This window comes from Myotis lucifugus, unplaced genomic scaffold (genome assembly GCF_000147115.1).
Source record: "Myotis lucifugus unplaced genomic scaffold, Myoluc2.0 scaffold_1, whole genome shotgun sequence".
Classification (NCBI taxonomy): Eukaryota; Metazoa; Chordata; class Mammalia; order Chiroptera; family Vespertilionidae; genus Myotis; species Myotis lucifugus.
The window spans coordinates 12,140,523-12,152,015 of record NW_005871049.1 but is presented as its reverse complement, the minus strand read 5'-3'; the positions used below and the strand labels follow the sequence as shown (position 1 = coordinate 12,152,015).

The following is an 11,493-nucleotide window of genomic DNA, read 5'->3' as shown; positions in this document are numbered from 1 at the left end:
CGCGGGGCTGCAGAGGCTGCGGCGGGCGGGCGGGCGCGATGTACCTCCGCAGGGCCGGTCTCCAGGAGCTTGGCGCTTCCGCTCAGGGCGCCCCCCAGCCCCGCGCCGCTGCGGAAGGACGGTGAGTGCCAGGCGCTGGCCCCGAAGAGCACAGGAGCTTCGTGCGTGGATCCCGCGGGCGTTCCTCTGCGCCTGTCTGCCCCGGGTGGGCCAACCCAACCCCGAGCCGCAACAAGCCTGCCTTGTGGGTGGGGGGTGGGGTGGGGGGAAGCAATGGGGGAGGGTCGCAGGGTTAGATGCCCCAAAGTTCTTGGAGATTTTGAAAGTAGGGAACCTTTCCAGCGGGGCTTCTGAAACCCGACTTGACTTTCTGGGTTCAAATCTTGATGTTGGGCAAGTGCTTTAACCTCAGTTTCCTCATTTGTAAATGGGGACTATAATAGTTGCGTTTCAATGGGTTAACGTGTAGTTAACGCGCCGAGAACAAGCCCGGCTAACACACGCGTGGCTTACCATTTTTATTGCTATAGGGACCTATGCGCTCTCCGGGTTCCTGGAGAAGCAGAGGCACCGGGCTGTGGGGAAGATAGGCACTGCCCAGTGAGCCGGGCAGGCTGGGGCCAGAGTGCTAGCCCAGTGGAAGCTGGTTAAGGCTCTTGAGTAAGTAAACTCAAGGCTTGGCCGGCGCGGCAGCCTCGACCCCTGAGCCTGGGCCGGGGCATTCCCCACGCCCTCCCGCAAGGACGTGGCCTTCGGAAGCATTTTTCTTGGCGGCTGCAAATAAACCTGGAGCTGTCCAGCTGTTTGCCTCCATCGTCCTTGTATTTAACACCTTTGGATGTGCGAATTCATGGGGGGAAAGAGCATCTTCAAAGATTTCCTACGGGGAAAGTTGTACTGTGAGCTGGTAGCTTATTAATTGACAAGTACGAATGGGACTAGCACAGTGCCTGGGACACGTAAGTGCTTAAGTGTGAGCGTGGCAGTATTTGCCAGGCCATCAGGTTTGTGCTCGAGTGCGGTTCTGCCCCAGCCAGCTCTTTCTGACTCCTCATCTGTTTCCCCTCCCTTTTCCCTGTCCTGATGGTGGGGATGGGGGGGCTGCTCCTGGTGGGGGTTGGGGAGGATTGCTCATAGACCACTTCGTTGAAAGTTCTCAGTTTTCTCAGTTCTTTCTTCACGTAGCTTTAGCACAGTTTGTGCATTTGAGACGGAGTGAGATAGAGAAAGACTTGCGAAAATTCCATGGGCCAATATTTTTTCACTTCGATTAGGCCTGTGCTGGTGATAATGGTGGGAGGGAAGGAAGGTCTGTCCAGCTAGCTTTATTTTTCTCTTAAAATGTTGGTGGGAAGAAGTTGCCTTACAAGCAAGGGAAATAAGGCGTCTTCATTTTCTCTGATCTTTAAAACCGAGTGAAATAAAGCAATTATTTTTTCACTGATGAAATGGGAGAAGCCATTCATCTTAAACTTCTGAAGTTAAAAGGCTGTGTGATGGGAGGCAGAGGGGGAGGGAGAAAGATGAGACCGTTGACCTGGCCTTTTGCGCTCTGGTTATCTGTCTGCTTCCCCCATGGTCATTACGCATTTTTTTTTAGCTTCATACATTTCAAATAATTTTCTTTCCAATTGGGGGCAAAAGAAAAGTGGTTTAAAATTTTTAAACAGGTAGTTAGCCATACTGGTTGTAGCAGTATTGGTCTTTCTCTAACTTTCACCTAATTACTTTTTTGTAGCGCTGATTTTTTCGTGAATTTGAAGAATTATTATTGACTAGATATTTAGCTTCAGTCATGGACATCAATTAACCTTTTATTGATTCCACTTTGACGAAAGAAAAAATTGTTTCAGTTTTATTGAAGGATAAAATTGCAACTGCCTCATCAAACTTTGTTCTCTAGTTTTTCTTTTAAAATGCATCTTTTTAATAAATAAATAATTTAGGTTTATAATACAGTATTTTAAAAACACACAGAAAGGCAAAATAGTAGTCACCTGTAATCCTACTACTCAGTGAATACCATTATTTACATTTTAGTTTATTTAATGTTTCAGACCTTTTTTTTACCTCATGCATATTTTTTCCTTATGCATATTGCTTCCACAAATCTGGGATATTCCTGTATAACCTTTCACTTAACATATTGTAAATCTTTTCTAAAGTAAGTAAATATTCTTCTGGAAAAGTTCTAATGGCTATTTGTTTCCCATTGTATGAATATGCTAAAATTTATCTAATTAATCCTTATTGAATATTTATTTCCCATTTCATTGTTCTTTTTAATAACTTTGCCATAATTGTATTTGTCTTTACTTAAATCTCTTATAATTTTATTTATTTCTTCGTATTTAAAAAATCTTTTTGATACTTATGTCTGGTTGACAACTATGAAACTGACATATTCCCTATGTAATAGCAAATGTCTTTTTAAACCAACAAAAGCCCCACTACAAGTCAATGCCATAACCTTCTACCACGGGCTATTGGGGCACATTTGTAGGGAAAATATTTTTTTCTAAGAGATGATTATTTATATTCAAATTAAGAACATATATGTGGATTTTTTTCCAATTTGACTACTACAAAGATTCGGAATCAGTGCAATTTTTTTTAGGATGTGCCCTCTGCAAAACATAACTTCTTACTAGTCCCCCACCAAATCAAATGCCTTTATTCTTTCCAAGTCACTCAACTCATGCCTCATGTTGTATCTCTGCCCCTAGTGCAATTTTCCTTTCATTTGTTTATCTGACAAACTCCTACTTTCCTTTAAAACTCAGATCATGTCTTTGAATAGTGACAGCTGCTTTGAGGCAACTAGCTGAGTTTCCTCACTGTGTTTTCATGCTGTTGTTGAAGCTTCCACTATCTATGACAGCCTTTGTCATACTGCATTGAAATGATTGTCTATAGTTATTTGTCTGACATCTGTTCCTTCTTTCTAAACTGTGAGCTACTTGAGGCCAGTAACCTCGTGTGTCTTGTTTACAGTTATATACTAATGCTTCTAAGAATGACAAACAGGTAACAGGTGCTCAACTGTGTTTGTCAATGGATAAATAAATGTTTCCTCATTTTTATCTGTAAAATAAAGAATTTGAGCTATGTGAACTTTAAACTACTTCTAGGTTTGAGTCTATTATAAAAATTCAATTCCAGGGAATATGGTGTACATATAAGCTCTAGTACTGCAGAGTAAACATATTTAAATAAAGAACACAGCACTTTCATCTTTTCTATTAGTTTGTACAGAATTGTACTTCTATTTCAGATATGATCTTGTTGCAACATTTGTCTTAGAAAAGCTTCTCACGGCTCATCTTTAAAGGCTTTATATTAGAAATAGATATATATGCATTTGTATTACAGATTTATAGAAGTGTGTTAGATTTCAACAGAAATGTTTTATTTAACATAAATTTCAACTACAAATATATTTAATTATTTTTTTTTGGAAAAGTCATCTTTTCGACTAAAAGATGGAGTACACACAGCAATGGATTTCTTTTGCTTGTATGCATCTTGTTTGACAGTTGAAATTGTTTAGTGCTTTTGTCATTTCTCCTTACCCATGCCTGCACTCCTTCCAAGGAAAGCTTGGTGCTTAGCATCAAAATGACAGGTTTCATAAGTACTTGTCAAATTATATTGGGGAAATGTCAAGTGGAATTATTACCGTTATCGCATAATGCCATATTCCCTTAAGCTAAAGTCACTTGATGTTAATAGATTCTGGGTTCACTGAGCAGAAATATTTTCAAAGAAATAATTATTTAAAATACTTTTGCTTAAGCAGTGGAGCTAACCGTGTTTAAACTTGTTTTCCTAGCATCTCTTCGCTGGATGTCATCTAACAAGTCTCCTGGATCATCTGGATCAAATATGATCTACTATCTGGTTGTAGGTGTCACGGTCAGTGCTGGTGGATACTATGTAAGTGTTTAACCACAGGAATTCTGATATTTTACAACCTGTGGTAAAACTCAAAGCAATGTTAAGATCAGGACATGAGATCAAATAACAAGATTATGAAGCTTTTTAAAGTATAAACTCAATATTTCTTAATACCTCTAAGAATGGATGACTTTCAGTAAAAACAATCTATAATAATAAAAGTGTAATATGCTAATTAGACCGGACAGTCGAATGACCCTCCGGACTAAGCCGGGGCTGCGAGGGCCGAGGCAAGCCACCGCAGCTGCGAGGGCCAAGCTCCTTGCATGGATTTCGTGCATCGGGCCTCTAGTGTTATTATAAATATTAATAGTAATGGCTGACATTTGAATGTCACGTGACAGTCTAGGGCTCATTTAATAATTACAACAATTCTATAAGGTAGATACTATTATTAACATTTAACAGGAATTGTTTTGGAAGATTAACTTTTTAAAAAAGTTAATAGACTTTATTTCTTAGAGCAGTTGTGGGTTTACAAAAAAATGAACAGAAAATGCAGACAGTTCCCATGTATTTCCTCTCACCCCTGTTTCAGCTTTTCCCTATCAATAATCGTGCTTTAGTGTGGCATGTTTGTTACAACTGATGAATCAATATTGATACATTACTACTAACTAAAGTCCATAGTTTACATTAGACTTCACTCTTTGTTCATTATAGGGGTTTTGACAAATGTATAATGATATGCATCCACCATTACAGTATTATACAGAGTATTTTCACTACCCTAAAAATCCCTTGTGCTCTATTTATTCATTTCTCCCTCCCCCAATCTTTTAACTATCTCCATAGTTTTTATTAGCTTTATATCTTTATATGTACTCTTATTATTTTTAAAAAGTAATATTTATCCATAAATTTTAAAAATTCAAAATAGACATATATAAAATTAAAATAATGCTTTCCTCCCTGGTCCCCATATCCAGTCCCCCCTATATAATCACAGTAAAACAAAGCTTTTAATAATATGATCTTGGAGCTAAAACAATGGAACATTTGTGAATCAAATAAGATAAGCTTATTGAATCTTTCCCCATTCTGTCATAAACTTTCTAAATTGAAATCTACTCTTCATTATGAATAAAAGTAGAATAAGTATAAATCCTTTGGAAACCATAGGAATACACAGTCACTGCATTTTGGCTTGACACTACAGAAATATGCATAAACTAGTGGCCCAGTGCATGAAATTCATGCACGGGGGGAGGGTGTTCCTCAGCCTGGCCTGCACCCTCTACAATCTGGGACCCCTCAGGGGATGTCCGACTGCTGGTATAGGCCCAATCCCACAGGAATTGGGCCTAAACCGGCAGTCAGACATCCCTCTCGCAATCCGGGACCGCTGGCTCCTAACTGCTCACCTGCCTGCCTGCCTGATTGCCCCTAACCACTCTGCATGCTTGCCTGCTTGCCCCCAACTGCCCCCCACCCCCGCCGACCTTCTCGCCCCCAACTTCCCCCCCTTGCTGGCCTGATTGCCCCCAACTTCCCCCCTGCCGGCCTGCTCGCCCCCTACTGCCCCCTCAGCTGGCCTGATTGCCCCATCTGGCCCCCCTGCCGGCCTACTCACCTCCAACTGTCCCCCCACCAGCCTGATCACCCCCAAATGCCCCCCCCCGGCCTGATCGCCCCTAACTGCCTCTGCTTTGGCCCCGCCACCATGGCTTTGTCCGGAAGGATGTCCGGAAGGTCTCCCGGTCTAATTAGCATATTACCCTTTTATTAGTATAGATGGATTTTTAGTCATAACTAGGAGCAGTTTGTAGATAGCCAAAACTAAATACATCTTCTAAACTTCAGTATTTTGAGAGCCTCAAGAAGCCAGGAAGCTTCAAACATGTCATTTATATTATTGTCCTCTACTAACCTACCAGCTTTCACTCATACCCAGATTCCTTTGCTTCTACTATCATTCTATTGCATAATGCTGAATCTACTGCCCAGGGCTACTACAGTTGGACACAACTGGAAAAATAGATATTGGACTAGGCCATATGATTTTGTGGGAGCCAGAAGACTTAATTTCACCTGGGCATCACTATATCCCTAATTAGGTTTACTAGTGCTAGACATGAACCTCTCCTGTCTACTAAATCTTTCTTTACAAAAGCTATCTTAAACTGGAAGCTATAAACTGACGACTCCTGAGAGCCCTTTCTGGCCTTATTGTCTCACAATGGGAATGAAGTTGGACAGGTAATGATTTCTAAGTCCCCTTCCACCTCTAATATTATATATAGTTTTAATCCTAAATCTTGGAAGTGTTAATTCCCAAGAATGTTAGGCTACTTTCAGGAGGAGATACAGAATGTGAGGTATTTAAAAACCTGATTTCTAGTCTTCTCCTCCCCTTCCTTGTCCTGTACTAAAATAAGTTCTATATTAGATTTATCTGAATTGAATCCATGGTAGCCAAGAGCAGTTTTTCATTTCCAAGTAAAATCTATTATGAGGGCCTCTTAGAATCTGAGAAAGGCCTAGGTCATTTCAATTATTTGAAGGTCTGGGTATATTAAAAAACATAATTCCATACTGATTTATTAAAGTTTTGGTATATATTTTTAAAAATATTTTTATTGATTTTTAGAGAGAGAGGAAGGGGGAGGAAGAGAGAAACATCAGTGATGAGAGAGAATCATTGATTGGATGCCTCCTGCATGTCCCCTATTGGGATTGAGCCTGCAACCCGGGCATCTGACCTTGACCAGAATCGAACCCAGGACCTTTCAGTCTGCAGGCCCACACTCTCTCTACTGAGCCAAACCAGCTAGGGCAGGTTGTGGTATATTTTAAATGCTTATGTTTAATAAATAATATCATTTGTTTAATAAATTATAAATTTGAGGCCTGATGGAAACACTCTTCTGTTTGACGATGTTATTTTGGAAAAGCGAGGTTCTCTGGGCCACACGTGAGTGTGAATTATTACATTCTGCTTTAAGTAGTCTTTTTTCTTACCTCGTGTTCTAGCTCCTTGAACAATAAGACTAATGTCCCTTAGGATGTTGCTGCTGGTCGGTTCAGGGATGTGAACTTCTACACAGGTTCAGTCAGCATTGGTGTGCTGAGAACTGAGGGTGCTGACTCAGCATATTGGTCCTAATTTGTCTTTGTCTTTCTATCTACTCGGTTTTCAGTTATCCTTGACCCCGGTTACAGCATTGTTTCTTTCCTTCTTTCCTACTTAATGACAAAGGTTTCCAAATAGGAAATTCAAGAGTAAATGATAGGGCCCTGGCCAATGTAGTTCTCTCTCTCTCTCTCCCCCTCTCTCTCTCTCTCTCTCTCTCTCTCCCTCCCTCCCTCCCTTCCTTCCACTCTCTCTAAAAATCAATACAGAAAATATCCTCCAGTGAGGATTAACAACAACAATAAAAAGAGTAGATGATATACATTGTCTTCTCTTCTTTGAATTGCATACACCTTTGAATTTGGCATGATGAATATAAATCATGTTGAAAAAAATGCTTGCGAATAATAAGTACACATTTGCTTTCAGACTTACAGGACAGTCACATCAGAGCAAGTCAAACACACTGGACATATAAAAAATTTGAAAGAAGAAAACAAAGCAGAGTTACAGCCACTTCAAGGTAAAGTGAATTTATTAGTATTGTTTTCCTTAAAACTCTGATTTTCATCACCTTAGCCTAGCAATGAACACTATTTTCTTTTGGCTTCTTTACTGACTTAATCCAGAATGACTCTGGGTAGGAGTTCATTCAAAAAGGAAAAGCCACCCAAAACCTAGAGAATATTGTTATACGTTTTGGACGAGGGCATTTAATAAATGAAAACGTTTTGCATTTATACTGCTGACCAGCAGTTTTGACTTCTTTGTGTGGTAATATTACTTTTCTCCTACTCAAGTTCCCATTCATGCAGCATAATTTTAGTATCTGCCTCTCAGCAGCTTGACCTTTCATTTCCCTCATTCTTTTTTTTTAAATCATAAAACTAATTTTTGTTTCAGTTTTGATTGAGACCATCTAATATCTTTGCCCAAAGTACACTTGACATTAGTATAATCAGTCATGTCTGTTGAGTCCCTCAGTTGATCTGATTAATAAAATGGCAACTACAGGAACAAAACATTACATTTTCACCCAAGTAAATGTTTCTTGCCTTAAACTGCTTGCTTGAACCATACTTTCTTCCATTTTCAACTATAATACTATTATTATCAATTACTATGATCACTATTTGGTGACAGATAATAGCTGTTCATGGACCAGTTTTAACCTTCAGTCATGACAATAAGAAACAATGTATTAGTGAACGTTACTTAATATAATCATAAGAAGGCAGATTGTAATAATAATATAATGCATTTCCATAGCATTTTAGTGGTTTTAAACCCCTTTTTATACACATTTTATTTTTATTTTTTTTTTTAAATATATTTTATTGATTTATTACAGAGAGGAAGGGAGAGAGATAGAGAGTTAGAAACATCGATGAGAGAGAAACATCGATGGCTACATTTCCATGCTGTCTCGTGATGGGTTGGCTGTTTATTTTCCTGTTCTTTTTTTTGGAATCGAACCCGGGACCCTTCAGTCTGCGGGAGAGAGAGAGTCAGAAAACATGAGCCAAACCGGTTTCGGCTTAAACCCCTTTTTATACACAACATTTTAATCAGTCCTCACAAAAGTTCTGTGAGATAGATGACATTTTACAGATGACAAAACTGAGGTTGAGAATAAATTAGTGATTCCTCAGAGTCAATGCCTAGTAAGTTGGCTACATTTCCATGCTGTCTCGTGATGGGTTGGCTGTTTATTTTCCTGTTCTTTTTTTTTTTTTTAATATATTTTATTGATTTTTTACAGAGAGGAAGGGAGAGAGAGAGTCAGAAACATCGATGAGAGAGAAACATCGATCGCAACCCAGGTACATGCCCTTGACCGGAATCGAACCTGGGACCCTTTAGTCCGCAGGCCGACGCTCTATCCACTGAGCCAAACCGGTTTCGGCATATTTTCCTGTTCTTTGTATTTGAATAAATAATATATATAAACTATTTTTTTAAAAAAATATTTTATTGATTTTTTACAGAGAGGAAGGGAGATAGATAGAGAGTTAGAAACATCGATGAGAGAGAAACATCGATCAGCTGCCTCCTGCACACCTCCCACTGGGGATGTGCCCGCAACCAAAGTACATGCCTTTGACCGGAATCGAACCTGGGACCCTTCAGTCTGCAGGCCGATGTTCTATCCACTGAGCCGAACCGGTTAGGGCTAAACTAATTTTTTTAAGTTCAACATGTTCAAAGCGTTTATAGAAAAGCAGATCCCCCATTTTCTCTTCCCAGGGGCAACCAATAATATCAATTTCTCTGAATCCTGAGGAGAGTCTTTGCAAATATAACTATCTATGCATATAACTTACCCTCCTTCTGTCCTAATACAAACAGTACCAAACTGTATACATTGCTCTTTTCCCACTTCACAGTCTACGTTGAAGATCATTACATATCAGTACATATAGATGTCTCATTTTTTAAAGTGACCGCACAGTGTTCTTCTGTCTTCTATGCTCTTTCGATTAATACTTTGCTTAATGGGCTAAATCTTACAGTTGAAAAAGAGAACCTGGAGGGAGCGGAGAAAGCAAGTTCAGAGGCCCCTGAAGTATCTTCGGAGGAAGCTCAGGTGGTGGATGCTGAAGAAAGCTCCGATGCTGCCGCTGCAGGCAGAGCAGAGGAGGCTTCAGCCTGTCCCGACGCTGCGGAGGCTGCTCCGGTGGAGATCACCGCGGTCGGTGCTGAAACGGAGCCAGAGGTTCCAAATGTCACCCCCTGCGAAAGCGCCCAAGTCAGCACCGGAGCGACCTCGGAGGTCACCAGTGCAGCTCCGGATGAAGCCGTTGCCATCAGTAACGATAAAGGTACAACAGAGAACGAAAGCTCTGATGAATATGCTGAACTGGAAGAAGAGAATTCTCCGGTTGAGTCAGAACCCTCTGCTGGGGATGGTTTACAGGAAGAAGCCAGAGTTGGTGCTGAGGCCGCGACTCAAGGCTAACCTTGCAGATTCACACTCGGCATAAACGCCATCGCAAGTCTGATAGGTGCTTTTGTAGTTTTAGTCATCTTAGTTTTAGTTTTTTTTAAAGGCGCCTTTTCTAGAAAATTTTAATGTGCCTTGAAGGTGTTTGGTATCCGCTGATAGGTTTCAGGGTTGAGACATTTGAGATTACACGTGTCTGAAGTTTTCTCGTCTCTGAGGTCAGACTATGACACTGCAGTAGAGAGCTTCAAGATTTTCATCTTTGGATTTAAGTTTTATGTCATAGGAATTGAGCTATCTATACAACCTGCATTCACTTTAACTTTGCTGTGCCCTTACCTTACTGTAATGTGTGTAAATGTAGATTCTCAAGTTTTGATTTGAACTCATTTAAATAAAATTTAAAAATATTTAGTGCTTCTATTTTTATTCACCAATATATGTATAAATAATACAGTATATATTAACACATAACATCACATGAAAATTGCAATATTATCCAAGAAATCATGTAATCTAAGGAGGACTCTGCATATAACAACATATGTGTCCTTTCTCCCATCTATATTACAATGGGGCTGTGCTCATATTTTCCATTTCAATTTAATTCAGTTTAATCAATGTATATTAAGGACTTACACTTTATGCCAGCAATCATTCATTCACTCAACAAATATTAACTGACGATCTGCAACCTTCCAGTTTTACGTGGTGAGAATTTTTTAAAAAGATGAAAAGCCCTACCCTTCCCAGTTTATATTCTAGAGCAGTGGTTCTCAACCTTCCTAATGCCGCGACACTTTAATACAGTTCCTCATGTTGTGGTGACCCCCAACCATAAAATTATTTTCGTTGCTACTTCATAACTGTAATTTTGCTACTATTATGAATCGTAATGTAAATATCTGATATGCAGGATGTATTTTCATTGTTACAAATTGAACATAATTAAAGCATAGTGATTAATCACAAAAACAATATGTAATTATATATGTGTTTTCTGATGGTCTTAGGCGACCCCTGTGAAAGGGTCGTTCGACCCCCAAAGGGGTCTCGACCCACAGGTTGAGAACCGCTGTTCTAGAGTATGATCAAACAATAAACAAAATAAATAAGAAAACTACATAGTATATTAAATACTGATAAGTGTTTAAAAAGAAAAGTAATGCAAGTGAAGGGGTTATATGTGTTGGTTAGGGGTGGAAGTTGTCATCATTTTAAATATGGCAGCCAGAGACAGCCTTACTAAGAAGCTGTCTTGTGAGTAGAACCTGAAGGATATATAAGGGACCAAGTCATGAGGACGTGAGTGGTGGGCAGGGGAGAATCATTCCAGATGAGAAGTGCAAAGGATTTGAAGCAGAGAGAATTGCAAGGTGCCCAGTGTGGCTAAAGTGGAGTGAAAAAGAGGGACAATAGTTGGAGATGATTTCAGAGAGAAAGAGACTGATTCTGCAGGGGATGGGCTAGATCACACAGGGTCTGGTAAGATTTGGGCTATACTTGGAGGAGGTTGGCG

At 39.9% G+C, this 11,493-nt stretch overlaps 1 protein-coding gene across 1 annotated transcript; it reads left to right on the top strand.

Annotated features, from left to right (window-relative positions):
• On the top strand, positions 1 to 10,323 carry MGARP (mitochondria localized glutamic acid rich protein). The gene is made up of 4 exons (XM_014455186.2): positions 1 to 121; positions 3,833 to 3,936; positions 7,460 to 7,553; positions 9,544 to 10,323. The coding sequence occupies exons 2-4, from the start codon at positions 3,847 to 3,849 to the stop codon at positions 9,987 to 9,989; spliced, it is 630 nt and encodes a 209-aa protein (XP_014310672.2). The 5' UTR covers positions 1 to 121; positions 3,833 to 3,846; the 3' UTR covers positions 9,990 to 10,323.
• The last annotated feature ends 1,170 nt before the right edge of the window (positions 10,324 to 11,493 follow it).

Coding starts and splice junctions, on each gene's coding strand:
- MGARP (XM_014455186.2), top strand. CDS start 3,847: ATGTCATCTAACAAGTCTCCTGGATCATCTGGATCAAATATGATCTAC. Junction 3,937..7,459: donor TCAGTGCTGGTGGATACTAT/GTAAGTGTTTAA, acceptor ATTTGCTTTCAG/ACTTACAGGACAGTCACATC. Junction 7,554..9,543: donor AGAGTTACAGCCACTTCAAG/GTAAAGTGAATT, acceptor TAAATCTTACAG/TTGAAAAAGAGAACCTGGAG.